This window comes from Typopeltis vanoorti, chromosome 17, assembly GCF_054136105.1.
Source record: "Typopeltis vanoorti isolate ZY-2024b chromosome 17, IOZ_Tvanoo_1.0, whole genome shotgun sequence".
Lineage (NCBI taxonomy): Eukaryota > Metazoa > Arthropoda > Arachnida > Uropygi > Thelyphonidae > Typopeltis > Typopeltis vanoorti.
Window position 1 is genome coordinate 91,085,793 of NC_143565.1, and position 17,412 is coordinate 91,103,204.

Consider the following 17,412-nt stretch of genomic DNA (forward strand, 5'->3'; position numbering starts at 1 on the left):
TTTCTGTTGTATGTGCTGCTAGCCCAGATTTGTGCTTTCTTTAATTCTCAATGTCCCTGAAGTGCTCTGATCAGCATATCTCTCCAGATCTGTCTGTCTAATCTATGTAGTGTAGACCAGAGCTTCTTAAAATTTTTTTTCCACTCGTGACCTCTTTTAGCCCAAGAAATTTTTACGCGACCCCCAGGTATATAGGTGTATAAAATAGGTATACAAATCAAACATTTACTGATAATAAACCATAAAGAAAATTATTTGAAAACAATTCTTTGGCATACATATAATTTTACCATTTACATAAAAAATTACAATGCAATAGCCTCAAATCTGAGCCAAGGTGTTTCTAGCAGCATTCATTGGCGTTGCATGGCATGACAGCATGTGCAGTGCAAAGTGCACATGTTAAGCATTTTCTGGCAGTGCTCGCAATGCAACACAGACGAGCACTGCCAGAAACACCTAGGATTCATTATGAGTTTGATTTTGAATTAATTTTTGGTTGTTGCGCATTCAGAAACCTTATACTGTTGCCAAATTTTTCGCTACCCCCCCGTTCAGTTACCCACAGTTTAAGAAGCTTTGGTGTAGACTACAGTTTCAACTGATCTTGTAGACACCTAATTTTTTATGCGGCAGATGTGTCAGAAATCATTCAAATCCTAGTCTCCTATAGCTTATTCTAGAAAAATTGAACATGATACATAGCAAGCTATTTGGAGGTTCGATTATGCTGTAGAGCCTCCATAGCTCAGTCGGTATAGACGAAGCCCTTTGGTCAGAAAGTCCTGGGTATGATTCCCATCATTTTTCTTTCTCATCTGGTATCTTTCGACTAAAGGTGAGTTAGCAGGTCTCATATGGAGGTAGAGGATTTTCTTCACCGAGAAATTTGGGTTTTTCATCCCTCAGAACAAGGAAACCAGCCTGTGAACACACTTGGAAGTAGCCATAAAATACATACTTAATCCTTCATTAGGAGAGCTCGACCGGTCCTGAGGGATGGTGGACGAATGGGGGGGGGGGGGGGGGGGGGAACCTATACGAATAAATAAATAAAAAAAAATTATGCTCTTCATCTTTATTCTTTCGTCATTGTTTTCTATTGTTTCCACCTGGTGACTTTTCTAGTAAAAGCACCAGAGCTGTAGAAATGTTTTAATTAGTAAAGTAACCAGTCTTAAGCAAAACCCCAACCTGGAAGACCAGGGTATCTCTCTTTGTCTGAGATTTGATACTAAACTGTTTAAACTATTTAACCTGCTTAACTCAGTTATTTACCTAATCAACTCGGATTAAAAAAAAAAAAAAAAGTAGATAATTGTTCCTTATATTTGTTCCTTTTGACTTTGAAAATGAATAGACATGCAGGAGTATCAAAGAGACAGGAACTTATGTGGAATTATAAAGCAGGTGATTATAATAGTCTTAGATGTCAACTTTGGGAAGTTTCATGGAGGGAGGAATTGGAAGGCCAGGATATCATTAGTGCGTGGGAAATTGTGAAAGAATATTTGTTAGCAGCAATGGTAAATTGTATACCACGAGTGAAGAAGAGGACACAATTTGGAGTAAAGTGGATAACAAACAATATTAAACAGGAATTGCATGCAAAAAAGAGGCTATTGAAGAGATATAAGGAGACAGGTAAAGAGATGATGCATGAAGAATATAAGACACAAGCCAGAAGAGTGACTAGTGTGGTAAGGAAAGCGAAACTGGAATATGAGAGGAGATTGGCCCTAAGATCCAAAGAAAATCCTAGGGAATTTTTTAGCTATGTGGCCAGTAGGAGGAGAAATGACTGTGGAATAATGATTCTGTAAGATAAAAATGGGAATAGAGTGACTGATGCAGAGGACATAGTGGAATTGTTCAATGAACACTTTATTGGAGTATTTCATCCTGGGTCAGTTTAAATACTAGAGGGATAGGGCTGGTTCGAGGTTTAGAGGTACAGGAGGAGAGTGTGTTTCAGATACTGAGTACTCTGGATGTCAGTAAAGCTTTGGGACTGGATGGTATTTCACCACAAGTTTTAAGAGAATGTGCTAGGGAACTGACAGTGCCTTTAACCTGGCTTTTCAATGAAAGTCTGGCTGCAGGAAAGGTGCCCAGGGAATGGAAGGAAGGTAAGATAGTGCCATTGCATAAGGGTGGTAGCAGATTGGAAGTGTCTAATTATAGGCCAGTCTGTGTGTCATCAGTAGTTGTTAAGATCTTGGAGAAAGTAGTGAGGGACCATATACAGCATTGGGCAGATGAGGGTAATGTTATCTGTAAGAGTTGACATGGATTTGTGAAAGGACGCTCTTGTTTTAGCAATATGATAGCCTTTTATAATAAAGTTACAAGAACATTAGATGAGGGAAAGGCATATACTGTAATTTTCTTAGACTTAGCGAAGGCATTTGACAGGGTGCCGCATGATAAGCTGATATTTAAGTTGCAGCACATGGGTCTGGATGTCAGATTGGTCAACTGGATTCAGGATTGGCTGTCTGATAGGTATCAGAGAGTTGTGTATGGTGGAGCAGTTTCAAGGAGGCAGAGGGTTACAAGTGGGGTCCCACAGGGCTCAGTACTAGGACCTATATTGTTTAACCTTTATATCAATGACATTGCCAGTGAATTGCAAGGGGATATTCAGTTGTTTGCGGATGATGCGAAGCTGGGAAGGATTATTAGTAATAGTGCAGATGTGGTAGCCCTGCAAGAGGATTTGAATAAGCTAGATAGATGGGCAAATGAATGGGGGTATCAGTTTAGATAAAAGGGTTATCATTCCGTCACATAAGACTGTTCAGACCACACTTAGACTATTGTTCTCAGATTTGGTCCCCAGGATCTGAAGGGGATAAATTAACTGTGGTAAAGATACAAAGACAGATGACAAAGATAGTTTCAGGACTGTACAAGGATAGTTATGAGGATCAGCTGAGGGAATGTGGACTGCAGAGTTTGGTGGATAGAAGAAGGAGAGGTGATATGATTGAGACTTAAACTGTTGAGAGGTGGTTACAGGGTTGACACTGGGGAGTTCTTTCGCTTGGTTGAACAGCAGGAAGGAGTGATGACAAGAGGCCATCCCTGGAAGTTACGAAAGGAAACTGTGAGGAGTGGTTTCTTTGCGTGGAGGGTGGTTGAACCGTGGAATGCATTGCCTGATGGAGCAGTGAGAGCGATCAATGAGTTTAAGGAGTGGTATGATAGACTTTGTGTTTCTTAAGAGGGACCTCCCCTCGATGAATCCTGACTTTATGTTCTTAGGAAGGACCTCTTATGATGAGTCTTTTGACTCCATGGAGGCCTGAATAATAATAATAATAATAATAATAATAATATCTAAGGCGTTTTTGAAAAAATTTGCTTTCTCTCCAGTTCAAACTTTTCATTTTTTCCCCTTCTACAATTGCCAAGGTGCATTCCTGCTCTCTCTCTCTCTCTCTCTCTCTGGGTGTATGCCACATTCCTTGCTCATGTGGCTTCACCTATGGCAGACACAAAGAACATGAATGTTCGGATTGTGTGACCATGGCATTAACACTGATCACTGTCACACAGCAAGATAAGCAACAAATACAAAATGTTTTATTCTGGCATAACAATAAGGGAAAGAGTAGCCATAGTATTCAACACTAAATAATAAGGATAATCTTCTTGAATGGCATGCAATATCAAGTAGAGTGATATGGGCAAATATCAGAATGGAAAACTGGACAATGAGACTTATTTGTGCTTATGGTCCTAGAGAAGGTTCTACCAAGGAAGAAATGGAGAAATTTTTTGAGGCATTAGAGAAGGCAGCAGGCAAAATGAAAAAGGAAAAGTTGGTCCTTGTTGGAGATAAAAAAGAAAAGTAGGAAATGATTGCCAGACATATAGAAATGTTTTGGAAAAATTTGGAGAAAAGCACAAAGCTAATAATAATGGAAAATGTCTGCTGATTTTCTGTTCAGGACATGGATTAGTCATTGCTAACACCATGTTCTACCATAAATATATGTACACAAATTCAGATTGAGAGAAGATGCAAGAAATAAGAAAAGTCTCACTGACTATTTAATTGCTGATAATGATGTTTTCGCACTGCTTCAGGACACAGGAGTATATAGAGGATTTGAAATAGGAACTTATCAATATTTAGTTTTGAGCAGGATAAAACTGAATTTTATATTGAAAAGAAGAGTGCATAAGAAAGTTTTAAAGTGAATCAAGGTTAAGCAACTTTTAGAGGTAAACCATACACTGAGATACACAAACATCATTGAAGAAAAAATGAAACAGTTTGAAAACAAGAACCAAGCCTCAGAGATTCAGTTGCAAATCTTGAAGAAAACATTGACTCATTCAGCCAGAGTGGCATGTGGTGAGATTGTCTGTAAGGATAGAAAAATCAGAACTCCATGGTGGACTCAGGAAGTTAAAGTTGCAGTGAAAGAAAAGAAGAAATCATATCAAAGGTTCGTGGCAAGTAAGTCAGCTTGTGCTCTTAGAGAATACAGAGAAAAATATAAGAAAGCAAAGCACAGTCATGATAAGAACATAGAAAATAAATATCAGGAAGGTAGCAAAATATTCTGAAAAAGGCTCTTGAAAAAGCTTAGAAATGGAGAAAAGAGTACTGTAAAAGGAACCAAAGATGATAAAGGTAACATGAAAAATGAAGATAAAAATATGACCAAAAGAAAAAGATATAACCACTCTAGCATATCTGCTCCCAAGCCAAAAGGTTGTGGGTTCAAATCCCGCCATGGGCATGGATGTTTGTGATTGTCTGTGGAAATATTAGTGGTGGTGGGCGGTAGATGGGTTTGGTGTAAATGATGATGGTAATTGCAGTTTGTTGTAGTTGGTGGATTGAGTGGTGGAGACAGAGTTGCAGAGTAGGTAACCTCCCTCGATGAGTCCCTTGGACTCCCTGGAGGTGTCACATAATAATAATAATAATAATGTTCTATATGCCTGGAGTAATTACTTTGAAAGACTGCTAAATGAAACAAGCAGTGTTAGTATTATGGTAGAAAACTCCCTATAGGAATGCAGTCAGGAATACATATCCATACTTGAAGTAGAGAAAGTCATCAAAAACCTGAAATGTGGAATGGCAGCTGGAGTAGATGAAATTCGGATAGAAATGCTCAAATATGGAGATATAAACGTTTTACAGTGGCTGCTGCATAATTCAGAAGAACTGGTCAGAGGATCAAATTCCAAATGATTGGAGCAGAGTTCTCATATTATCCATTTATAAAAAGGAAAATAAAACTGAATGCAAGAATTACAGAGGTATTTCCCCACTGAGTGTTCCTCATAAGATTTATGCAAGTATACTTGAGAAACGGCTAAGAAAAATTGTGGAAGGGAAGCTTGGTGAAGAATAAGCTGGATTCAGGCTAAATAAAGGTTGTCAGGATCAGATTTTCACTTTAAGACAAATAGTTGAGAAATCTTGGGAATATAACAAAGATTTGTATTTAAGTTTTGTTGATCTAGAAAAGACACATGACAAGGCGCCAAAAGAAATGCTCTTCAAAATGCTATAGTTATGTAGTGTTTATGTGTAAATGGGACATTATATCAAGCAATAGATAGTCTCTTTTTAAGCTGTAAGTCACAGTTAGACTTGAAGGTACAGGAAGATGGTTTGAGGTAAAATCAGATGTTTGTCAAGGGTGCACATTATCTCCACTGTTAAAATAATCATAATTTAAAATTCTGAATATTTTCACAAATTGTTTATGTTAGTACGCTTATTAGTTTTGGTTTCATAACACTCATTGTTGGCACTTGCAATGTGCCCGTTATTGATGTTATTTTGTCAAAATGAAATGTAAAGCAGTTAAAAATGTATGTACTTACTGGATTTGGAGAGCTATGTTACTTTCAGAAATTTTTTTGTAGCTTAAAATAATAAGTGTTGTGTTGTGTTTTGTGAAGACATTCTCTTGTCGCTAACGGAGACAATGTATCAGCCATTATACTTAGCTTCTCGCTTGCCACTTTTATGAAGTGCGCAGGCTCGCTGAGGAGTTGGATGGGTGATTGACAGCTGACAGAGAGCGCGCTCAGGAAGAAAAGAGAATGCAGGCCGGCAGATATTTGGGTTCTGAGGAAATTAAGTTTTTTTTATGTGACAGTCGGAGGAAAATTAACAGTATATTTCGAAAAAGGAATCGTAGAACTGTGAGTTTTTAAAGTGGAGGAGTTAAGACTGTCAATAAGTATTGGTAAATAAAAGAAGATATTGCGATTGACGTTCTAAAGGAATGTTCGAGGAAACGCTGATTGAAAATTTCATCTGTTTTAAGGACACCGGATCTATTTGTTTCTACTGGAATAGGAGACAGAATTTAGCAACTTAGATAAAGCAGTAGAAGAAACTTTTTTGCTGGTACAAAAATTAACAAAAATTGAACTGCATAAGGTAAGAGTATCTATACTTCAGTAAATTCAGAATATCTTACTTCAGAGTCAGGAGTAATAATGTGTACTACATGGGGCTGATGAGAAAGGATCCTATGAAAAGAAGAAGAAGAGAATCTTATATCTTCAGAAAAGGGCCTTAACAGAGAAACTGGCTATGAACATTTTGTTATTGTATAAACAAAGTGTTTAGTCTAGTGGGTGTGATGAAGTATATGTTAAACAAATCAGTAATAGAATGAGTTAAAAAATGGGTGATCTCTTAAGTATAAGATTCTTTTAAAAGGCCTTGGATCCAATTAATTTTGTAGTTATGTAATTTTGAAGTGTATATATATTGTTTTTATTTTATTAAATGTCTAATTTTTGTATTTGGTCTTGAGTCAGTGATTTTTTTTGGATTCTGAAAGAAACGTTAAAAAGGTCATTGCACCAATCGGAGTGAATCCTTGTGCATATATAAATACACTCGGAAATAGAAATAATTGCTATAGAGAAAATCTCATAAAAACTGAGGATAGATTGAATAAAAATCTCATCTATAAACAATATCAAGCAATACATAGTCTCTATTTAAGCTGTAAGTCAGCAGTTAGACTTGAAGGAGGTACAGGAAGATGGTTTGAGGTAAAATCGGGTGTTTGTCAAGGGTGCACATTATCGGCACTGTTATTATCTATATCAATCACATTATGAAGGAAAGTGGTATTAAATTTGATATCAAAATTGTCAAAGTTAATCTTAGCTCTGTTCTCAGTGCAGATGATGTTATACTTCTGAATAAATCCAGAACAAGTCTGCAATAATAATAAATTGAATAACTGTTGTAATAAATTTGGTTTGGTATGAAAATTAGCAAGGCAAAGACACTGAAAATAGGCAGAAACAACTATGTCCTGAAATGGTGAACTTATAAAAGTAAAACATTTCAACAATTTAGACACAATTTTTAGTGAAGATGGTAAATTAAATATGGAAATAGATAACAAATTTAGTAAAGCTGGTATGGTAGGAAGTTAGCCAAATAAATTTATATTGAATAAGAAAGAAATTAGTCAAACTAATTTCTTTCTTATTGCATAAATACTTATTCTTTCTTAGTCACTAAACTAGCTGTATACAAGATGGTGTTTAAACCAATTTTAACTTATGGATCTGAGAGCTGGGTTATAAATACAATTTCTTAGAACTCTCAAATACAATTTGAGAGTTCTAAGAAAGATTAGTGGAGTGAACGGATGGCATCAATGGCAGTATCACATTAAAAATGAGGATATAGGAAAGAACTTGCCATTGTTAGCATTCAGGAATGTGTTAGTGGAGCTAATCTCAGGTGGTATGGTCACTTAACCACCTTACCGGCCGTTATGGATCAAATACGCATCCACATACGCTTCGTATCCATCATATATTTCATTGTTATAACAATGGTATTACAATTTTAATAAGCACTTCGCATCCATGATAACGTGAACGTCTATAGACGTCTTGGCCGGTAGCGTGGTTAAACAGAATGGGAGAGGAAAGATTAGCAAAACAAATGCTCTTTGCTAGGTCAGCAGGGAAAAGATCCAGAGGAAGACCAAGATGCAAATGAATTGATACAATAAAAAGTGCCTTAAAAGACAGAAATATAAGACCTGATAATATTAGAATCTTGACAGATAACAGATTAATTCAGAGGAAAATTGTTGATCGGAAGTTAGTAATAGCGTAACTTTTTCATGCAGTACTATCATAATTATCCTGTACACCTCCTGAGGGTACATATCAGAAATTTGACGATGATGTCTTTACAGCTCCCCCAATTAGAAACAGAGATGTGACTTTACAATTTAGATGTGATTATCTAAATGACAATTTTATTATATATTAATTGACAAGTTTTGTGAAATGAAAAATCCAAACTCCAAGAAAGTATTAGTTCAAGTAATTCATCTCAAGATGAAAAGCCACAAAGGTTCCTCACGTCAGTGAGATTTTAACTCAAATCTTTCCAGTCAAAAGATACTGCTGATAATACTAAATGAGATATGAAGGCTCTGAGAGAATGTTCCATTCGTTCCCCCCAACAAACATTTTGAGGAGCCTGTTGTTAGCTCTCCTCAGCAAGTCCAAAACCTGAAATGCTACTTGGACAATATTTTCATTATTTAGCCACATGACCAGTGGCAGCTCGTGATAGGGGGAAAAAAAAATTTTTTTTTAATTATTTTGTATAGGCAGCGCTCCCACTTAAAACTTCACGGGCCACCACTGCACATGACCCAAACTAACTCGGATCTTTTCCTAACAAATGCTAACACCCAGAATCCATAGCATCCACTATATATCTAGAAACTAACAACTGTTCCCTTTTACTCAATAACTGTTGACTGCTAATTTAGTATTTACAGACATACTTACATCAATGCCTAACAGAAAAACACAGAAAATTGAAAACTATATCCAAGAGAGAATTTCCACAAGAACAAACTTTTAGTTATAATAAATTTAGTTTAATCCTTTATCCAAGTGTAAGCAAACAAAGTTTGCACCTGAAAATATCTTCAGGACTGAGGTAAGGTGGTGCATTTGTTTGCTTACACTTGGATAAAGGATTAAACTAAATTTATTATAGTCTAACCAAGTGCAAAATAAACTTCCAAAAAAAAACTTTTAGTTAATCTTAGATAAAAAAAATTTTTTTGCAGATATGGTTTAAACTGACATGGTTGGTAGAGTAGTTAGTGGACTTGCTCTCCAACCAACAGGTTGTGGGTTCAAATCCCTCTGTGGGCATGGATGTTTATGATTGTCTTTAGGTAGGAGTGAATTTCATTACCCAGTGCGAGACTACCGTCCCACTTATTGGAGGCCTTAAGTGGCTTGAAAAATCAATGTTTGTTCTCCAGAGCAGGTTTTCAGATTATGTAAAAAAAAAAAAAATTATAAAAGTACAAAAAATATATATATAAAACTGATAAAATGGGGGGAAAATCCTTAGCCCACCCATGGCATAAATGTACTATAGGTTTACTAATAACCTTTCATGGGTGGGAACCACACACACACACACACACACACATATATTATAACTAGTGGAAATCATCTACTCCAACATTCAATCTAAAAATTAAATCTGAAACCAACTTTTCTGAAGTTTCCTAAAATTATCTTCAGAGAAAGAAAGCTGAAATTCTCCTGAAATACAATCTGATCACTATATTTGGATAAGTAATAAAGACCATCTCCACTAATTGTCATGCAGAAGTCTGAAATGACATACTCATAGCAATCTTTAAAAAAAAAAAATTACCTGATAACTGCAACACAAGACACCTTTTTTTTTTTGTCAGGAATGCAAACTTAAGATAAAAATATACATTTGTTTTTATTTTTTTTTTTTAATTTTGAACATATGTGGTGTGTGTATTTTGTGGTATGAATGCAGCAATAGACCCAACAGGAATATAGCCAAAACCAAGGGTAGATTTTGAGTTTAAGTCAAATGCCTCTCAAACAAGTCAGAATATAATCTGGTATTACATCCATACTATAATTCATGACTTCACTATGGGGAATATAAAAATAATACTATTTAGGGAAACAATTTTTACACTGATATGTTAAATGATTTTTTTTTAAATATAGAATTATATTCTATAGAATATTATTTTTAGCAGAATTTTAATATATCCACATAGCTATATCACACAACAGACATAAATATTTGAAGTAAAATAAACATTAATATGCTTAGGTAACAAAGCTTACAAGGAATAATTTTAATATATTTTTGAAGAGAAAAATAATCTAATAGTTGTTTTCTCTGAATCTTAACCTGCCACTATAGCACTTCGCATAATGGCATTGCTCATATTAATATTCGTCGATGCATACATACATTTAGTTCCCAGACAAAAACAATTCCAACGAGAGCACTGTACATTCTAAATTTCCATACACTTTAAACCTTTTTTGCTATGTTGATTTATTAAAAGGGAGCATGAAGTAAACAATTTGACACATACACACGCACAGTGTAATATATAACATCACCGATTCCATCCTGTTACTATTATAGTGCAATCTGAATAAAGCTGCCACTTTAATGAATACTTAAAAAAATATGTTGCAATAGTTCCCTAAACTCATATTTCTGAAAAGAATATTTTGCTATATTTTTAATTACTATTCAGAAGTTTTAATTTCTTTCATCTTTTAAACAGTATAAATATTCAGATTTGCAATCTGAATATTTATTGGCATTCAAGAGGCAAACAATTTTATATGTGGATGGGATTAAAATATTAACATCAACTGTAACTAGACATGAAATTATATTTAATTCTTTACTACTTATGAGTGAACAAAAGCTTGTGTGTGAAGTATCTTCATGCTATACTAGTTGTTTATGGAGGCAATGACTTCATGACAAATTGCTCCAGTATCCCATAATGCATAGTATACTTCCTTTCAGATATGTATACTGCTGTGCATTATGGGAAGAACCACCACCTACACTAATTTCAATATCTCATCAATGGGAGGTAGACATGGAGATGCTGAGAACTAAATCAATGTGGAAATCATAGTTTCCCATATATAAGTAGCAAAATGATGTATCATAATATTACAATATTCTGTATTAGAAATAGCTGAAGATTTTTCCAGTTGGTAGTTGGTTACAAAGCAAATTATACTAGACAATAAATAATATTTTTGTTTCAGCCCTTTACTTAAGCATGAGCAAATAACTTTATGCATAAAAATATCTTCATGACTATATTAAATTATAACTTTTTTTTTTTTTTTTTTGTAGAAATAAAATTTTATCAGAAGTAAAAGATAAGTGCTTTCTACATAAAGCATAATATGTAGAAGGGCTAACAGATATTAATTTGTGACAGTATCATTAGCATGATGTTTGCCAGATGAAAAACAATCTGAAAGAAGAAAGAATTTACCTAAATTTATTATTAATAAATAACCAAACATATCTGCTTTTTTAAGGTTAAATCAATGTGTGTGTGTGTGTGTGTGTGTATACACACACACACACACACATTTCTAATATGGTACTTTAAAACTCTTGCAATTCATGTGAGCCACAGCAGTGATATATATATATTACAAATTTTTTTTTTTTTTCCCCCTCAGAATGATGCTAGTTGTTCATATAACCTATATTTGGTTATAGAACATTATCATTTAATCACTAATTTGTCACTTTCAACATAAGTATTTGAATAATTCTGCATAAAACTCCTGAACATCATGCCTCATGCAAACAGTCCAACAGTGTTCACATCAATAATATAACAGCTCATATATAACCATGAAAATAATGAACAACTGTTGAAAGCATCACACTAAATAATATCATTTATGAAATCAGCTTTTTAGGATGATATGCCTGTGATTAGTCAAATCAAGGACTTCTTTATTTTCTTTCATTCAACCGAAAAACTATTTCAAACACATACTGTTCTTAAGCAATAAGTCTATTATATACAATTTATTCTTTTATAGTAAATTTAGTAGCATGTTAATGCAAAAGCTCAATCACTAATAAGTCACTGAACCAGGCATTATTACTTGTAGTGGTTTCCTTTCTGTTTGTTCAACTAAACTGAAGAACGAATATCAGAGTTATCTGCTACCCACTACACTACTCAAGATGATGTTATGTACTATTAATAAACAAAGTTGAAATAATGTGCCTGCAAATTAAGTGTTACTGTAATTACTTAAACACTTATTTGAAAAAGAATGGCAACAAGGGATGGGAGAGGGTGGTTTCATAATTCCCATCCAGTAGTATTCAAGAGTGTAATTTTGCTTTCATGTAATACAGTTTATCAGTTTCAAAACCCAATTAAAATAAGTTGGCTTAATCCTTAATTATAGAATTACTCATCTGGAACAACAACACAAAGGATTGAACATTTCTCTTTTATATTATGTTGTATATTCGTGTTAGAGCCCTAGACTTTTTTTTTTATAATATACATATCGGATTAGATAAACAGAATCTTGTTTTGAAATACAACATTAATTACACAGAACATAAAACAGATTCCCAGAGAATGGCTTCGTCACATCGGGACATCATCGCTGTTGAGACCACATGATGGACTGAAGACTAGATGCTTTGCATAGGGATTGGCTGTGAGTCTTTCACTCCACACTGCATACCCCTACTCTAATTCCCCACCAACACTCAACAATGAAACCATCATATATAGTTGTGATAACAATGCAGATAAAAAATCTCACTCAAAAACAATATCATAAAATAAAAACTAATAAAAAAACATTAAAACCCTTTAAAAAAAAAAAAAAAAAATCCCATCCATATACACATCGGTTGTCATTCATGAATTCACTGCATCTCCAATACAAATGATGTATACTAACACCATGGACATATAACGTGACCGATCATTTTTAATAGAATCTCAACTGGTGGCCATAATAACTACTGTTTATTTCAACTTTCCAAACTACTCTACATGATTTCTTCTATCACAAAAGGTGTAATCAGTGCATTTGTCTTATCTGATGGCAGAAACTGCTAAACTTTGATCTGCTCTGGCTCAAAAATTTTTTCTTGGCTCAATCAGATGCATTCATTCGATGTCTTTGTTGTTCTCCAAGCTCTAATAACCACCCTGAATCTTTTTTTCATTATTTATCTTTTAAATCTTGCTTTTCTATAGTCCAAATATTGAGGTCTTCTTCTTTGGATATATCAAAATTCACAATTGAGTCTGGCTTCTCTTCAACTGCTGTTCAAGCTGAAAAAAAAAAAAAGGAAAAAAAAAGAGGCAAGGTATTTGCCATCAGCAATCATCTTTCACATATCCAATCTTCTGCTACAGCTGATCTTTTCTTAAACCAATTCTGATAAAACCTACTGTAGATGTTACTTCACCTCTTGATGAACTGACATCTACCATTCCAAGTCTTCTTTTCTAGAGAATGCTTTACACCCAGCCACTCTCAATCTTACATCCTTCAGCATTACAATAGTACCAAATGATACAACTTTCATGATTTCTACTTCTTTCTTTGGGTTGTTTGGAATTACAGCTGAAGAAATTAAGGTTGTGAGGGGGCAGTGCACTATGTCTGTTAAGTAGGATGAAAAACCAGAATTTCTGAAAGGAAAAACAATACCACATACCTCTTCCTTTGGCTTATTCCTGTTTCACTCTTTTACTCTAACTGAAAAAATTCTATGGAACAAATGAACGATGGGTAATCTGGTTAAGTGATGAAACATTGCAAACCTTTTCCACTTATGCTTCTTCTTTAAGCATTTTTATGGGTACTGTGCACTGAAGTGGCCACAATCATTCTTACTCTTTTCCTTAGGCCTCTGCCTGTGTAACTCTTCTACTCAATATTCATTCACCAAATTCAAACATACTAGACCAACTTGTCCTCTTCTTCAATTCTGGGTGCACCCTCACTTTGGAACAGTCTGCTGCAGACTGTTTTTCCTAAAGACTACAACTCCAGTTGTTCAAAAATGATAAGTTTCTTCTTTCTTCTTCTTAACTACCTGCCAACATAGCACTGCTGTGCCACAGGTTTTTCAGTTTCACATGAGCGTGTGATATATATGTGTATATATATATATATATATATATATATATATATATATATATTTACACACACACACACACACACGCGCACGCACACACACACACACACACACACACACACAGATATAAAACCCTCATGTTTCAAGTTTTATATATTCCTTCTAACATTTTCAATGAGTCTACATAAATAATAATTTCTGCATCCTTCCCTAGAAGATAAGCTTCAAATAAATCTATTTGTAGACCACTCACCTGTAAGAAAATAAAAACCATGTAGGGCATAAACAAAATCTGCAATGAAATCACACATGATTTAAAGTAATGAGAATAACTTAGTTCACACGTCTCACAGATGGTAAGCTCTAGTGAAGGGTTAAAGAATTTACATTATAAACATAGTATTTAAGATGAAAATTAAGATTTATGTTACTCTCAAGTGAGTACTCCTCCCCAAAGCAGAATCAACTGGGTTATTGAGGTATTTTTATACAGGGATCAACATTTTCGAACTATAAAAACAAAGCTTTACATATTTAAAAACTTGAAGTTACACATGGTACTTTTGATAGGAAATGACATCTTCAGTTATGTAATTAAATTTTCAAAACACAAATCTTATATTTAACATGCATACAATTCAAAAGGAGAAAAAGAGCAACAGATGGAAACCCTGTCCAGTTTATAAATTTCCTTTGTTTATTTTGTTTCATTCTTAAAATATGTTTATCATTCTTTTATAATGGTAGAACAATAACTATATAATACTCTTATTGATAACTGAGCTCTGATATTCAAAGCGAAATATTTGTCATATCCATTAAAATAATCACTGAATAAACATGCAATATTTTTATAAGTATAATATAATATTATGACTTCATATCTGAACAAGTTACACACTCATTAGGATTTAGCATATAAAATTTTTAAATATAAATAATCTTGCTTTTAAGTATTCTAATTCTGTCATTAATTAATATGTATTTTATTTTAACATATAATATTCTGAATCATTTTATATGTAACTAATTTTCCTTTCTTAGTTTAAGAAATAATTATTATAATACACAATAACAACACACAAATATGTAGAACCAATATCTTTTATTCACTCTGGCAGGAGATGTGATTATTTCACAATACTACAAAAATAGACCTACACTAAACACAAAAAATACTCCTGTTTTTGATAAGCTACTTCTTAACTGCTTTACATCGAAAAAAACATTTTTGCTGTCATCAGAAAAGAATGAGTAACAGTTAAAACTACTTTTTTTTTTTTTGAATTTAAGTAATGCTTCAAAACAAAAGATGGAATGATACAAACAACCATAATTGTGTATTTTTTTTTCAGAGATTTTGATGGAAGCACAAATTTCAGATTGCAGTAAAACAAGTGACTAGGCAAGTTAAGTGCAGAATTTATCTCTCTCTCTTTCACACAGACTTGACAAGCCACAATAATAACTAAGAGGAGTTTTCCATATGCTGTCCAATGTAATATTATAGAATGATCATTTCTAGTTTTATTTTGTTTACAGTTAATATAAGAATTAACGTATATAACAGTGACAGAGAAATGTTTTGCAGGACTAACTCCAAAATATTTCTGCATTTGAATGTTTATGCATGTTGGAAAATAATGTGATTTAAAAAAAAAAAACATTCCATGGTCACAGAAATTGTTATAATTTGGTATTTAGTTGAATTTAGTTACCAAAGCACTGGATATTTTATGTTGACAGATAATCAAAAACATCAAAAGGTAAACAGTTTACGTTTGTGAGATAAATTCTTATGTGAATAATGAATAAGGGAATAAAACAGATTAAAAGGCACTCCATTTTGCCTTTAGTGAATATGACCATTGTACTGCATCTTTAACCTTTAATGGAAACATCATCAAGAAAATCTTGAATGAAACAATGACCTAATATCTATATAGTACTATGCGCATTTTAAAGATATTTGAAATGTGCACAGAACTGAAACATTTGAAATATATTTTACTTATCGCTTCTCCAAGTTTTCTAATTCAAAATTTTAATACATCTTTTTATAAGTTAATGGCACTGATTAGATAAATGTAGCTTTTTTTTTTTCTCTTTCTCTCTCTCTTATTAATCTTATTTCAATAAATATAAATCATTTTCTTGTGTTAGGAAACATGTTCCTTATTTAATTTTAAAAAAAAACAAACTCTTCATAATAGTAACTTTTTCTTCTTTTTTGTGTTAACATTAAAAGTGAACAATAGTAATAATATTTTGGATCTTAAAGCTGGGACCTATCAAAAATTTTTAAATCAGAAAAACAACAGGTTAATAAAAAAACAAGAAAATCTTACATTTCAAAAACAGTCCATATCATTCCTCCTTTACTGTCTCTTCATAAGATAATAGTATCAGTTAGATGAATGCAGATAATCTGCTCCCCCCTCTCAAAAAAAATAAAAAATAAAAATAAAAAATTAAAATAAAACTACAGTTTAAAAATGTAATTTTTGAATTCAAATGATACAGCTAAAACTATTATTTTGGGTATGATTTTAAAGTATGAGAAATTTTATGCTCCAAAATATATTCATTTTCATAGTTGGCATAATAATACTTTTAAAATCTTTAATACCAACAAATCAAATTTCAGCAGAAAAGAATAAAGCTATTTTTGATGAGTTTCTGTAAAATCAATGCTTACCCCAATAAAAACTGTTCAGATTTAAATTTAAAAAAAATTTTAAAAATTCTAGCTGAACTAAATTTTCAGTCATAATAATTAAAGGGTTAAAAATGTGTGTTATCTATACATTTATTAATGTACTGATTAATAATCCCAATAATCACTCAGCAATGTTTTATTGAGTGTACTACAAAAATATATACTGAACAAATGATTTACATATATGATATACGTTTTTCTTTTTTTTTGCATGTACTATGTATATCATTAATCACATTAAAGTTGCTTTTATATTTAAAGGAAATTTTAATAAGCTTACAGGGAAAACAGAAACAAAAATTATAAGTCAAAAGCTTAACAAACTGTGGAAGATTTATTATCTATCTATCTATATTTGGCACCCTTATTGTAAGTCAAATGTGCTACAGGAAAATCAATTTCATAATAAACTTATGTATCACGGTACATAGTGGAAGTTTGTTTATACAAATAAATATAATCCATAAGCCACTTAAAAAATCCACCCTGCTTTACTCCACATAATTCATGTTTATGAATGAATATTTTTATGCAATTTAAATTAGTAGACAATTTAATTCTAAAATACAGAAGGTAATTGTTTGCTGCCTTCCTATATCCATCTTAAATAAATTTTTATTTGCTGTTCTTATTTTTCAGTAGCTGATACAGCATTCCTCTTTCCATTGCTTCTGAA

The 17,412-nt window shown here is 33.0% G+C and overlaps 1 protein-coding gene across 1 annotated transcript in view; it reads right to left on the bottom strand.

Annotated features, from left to right (window-relative positions):
* Window positions 1–16,854: 16,854 nt before the first annotated feature.
* Window positions 16,855–17,412, bottom strand: part of LOC150097624 (uncharacterized) — a 350,600-nt gene continuing 350,042 nt past the window's right edge. The window contains exon 11 of the mRNA XM_090406960.1: window positions 16,855–17,407. Coding sequence (XP_090263086.1) covers window positions 17,352–17,407 — 56 coding nt within the window. The 3' untranslated portion in view covers window positions 16,855–17,351. The remainder of the gene's footprint in view (window positions 17,408–17,412) is intronic.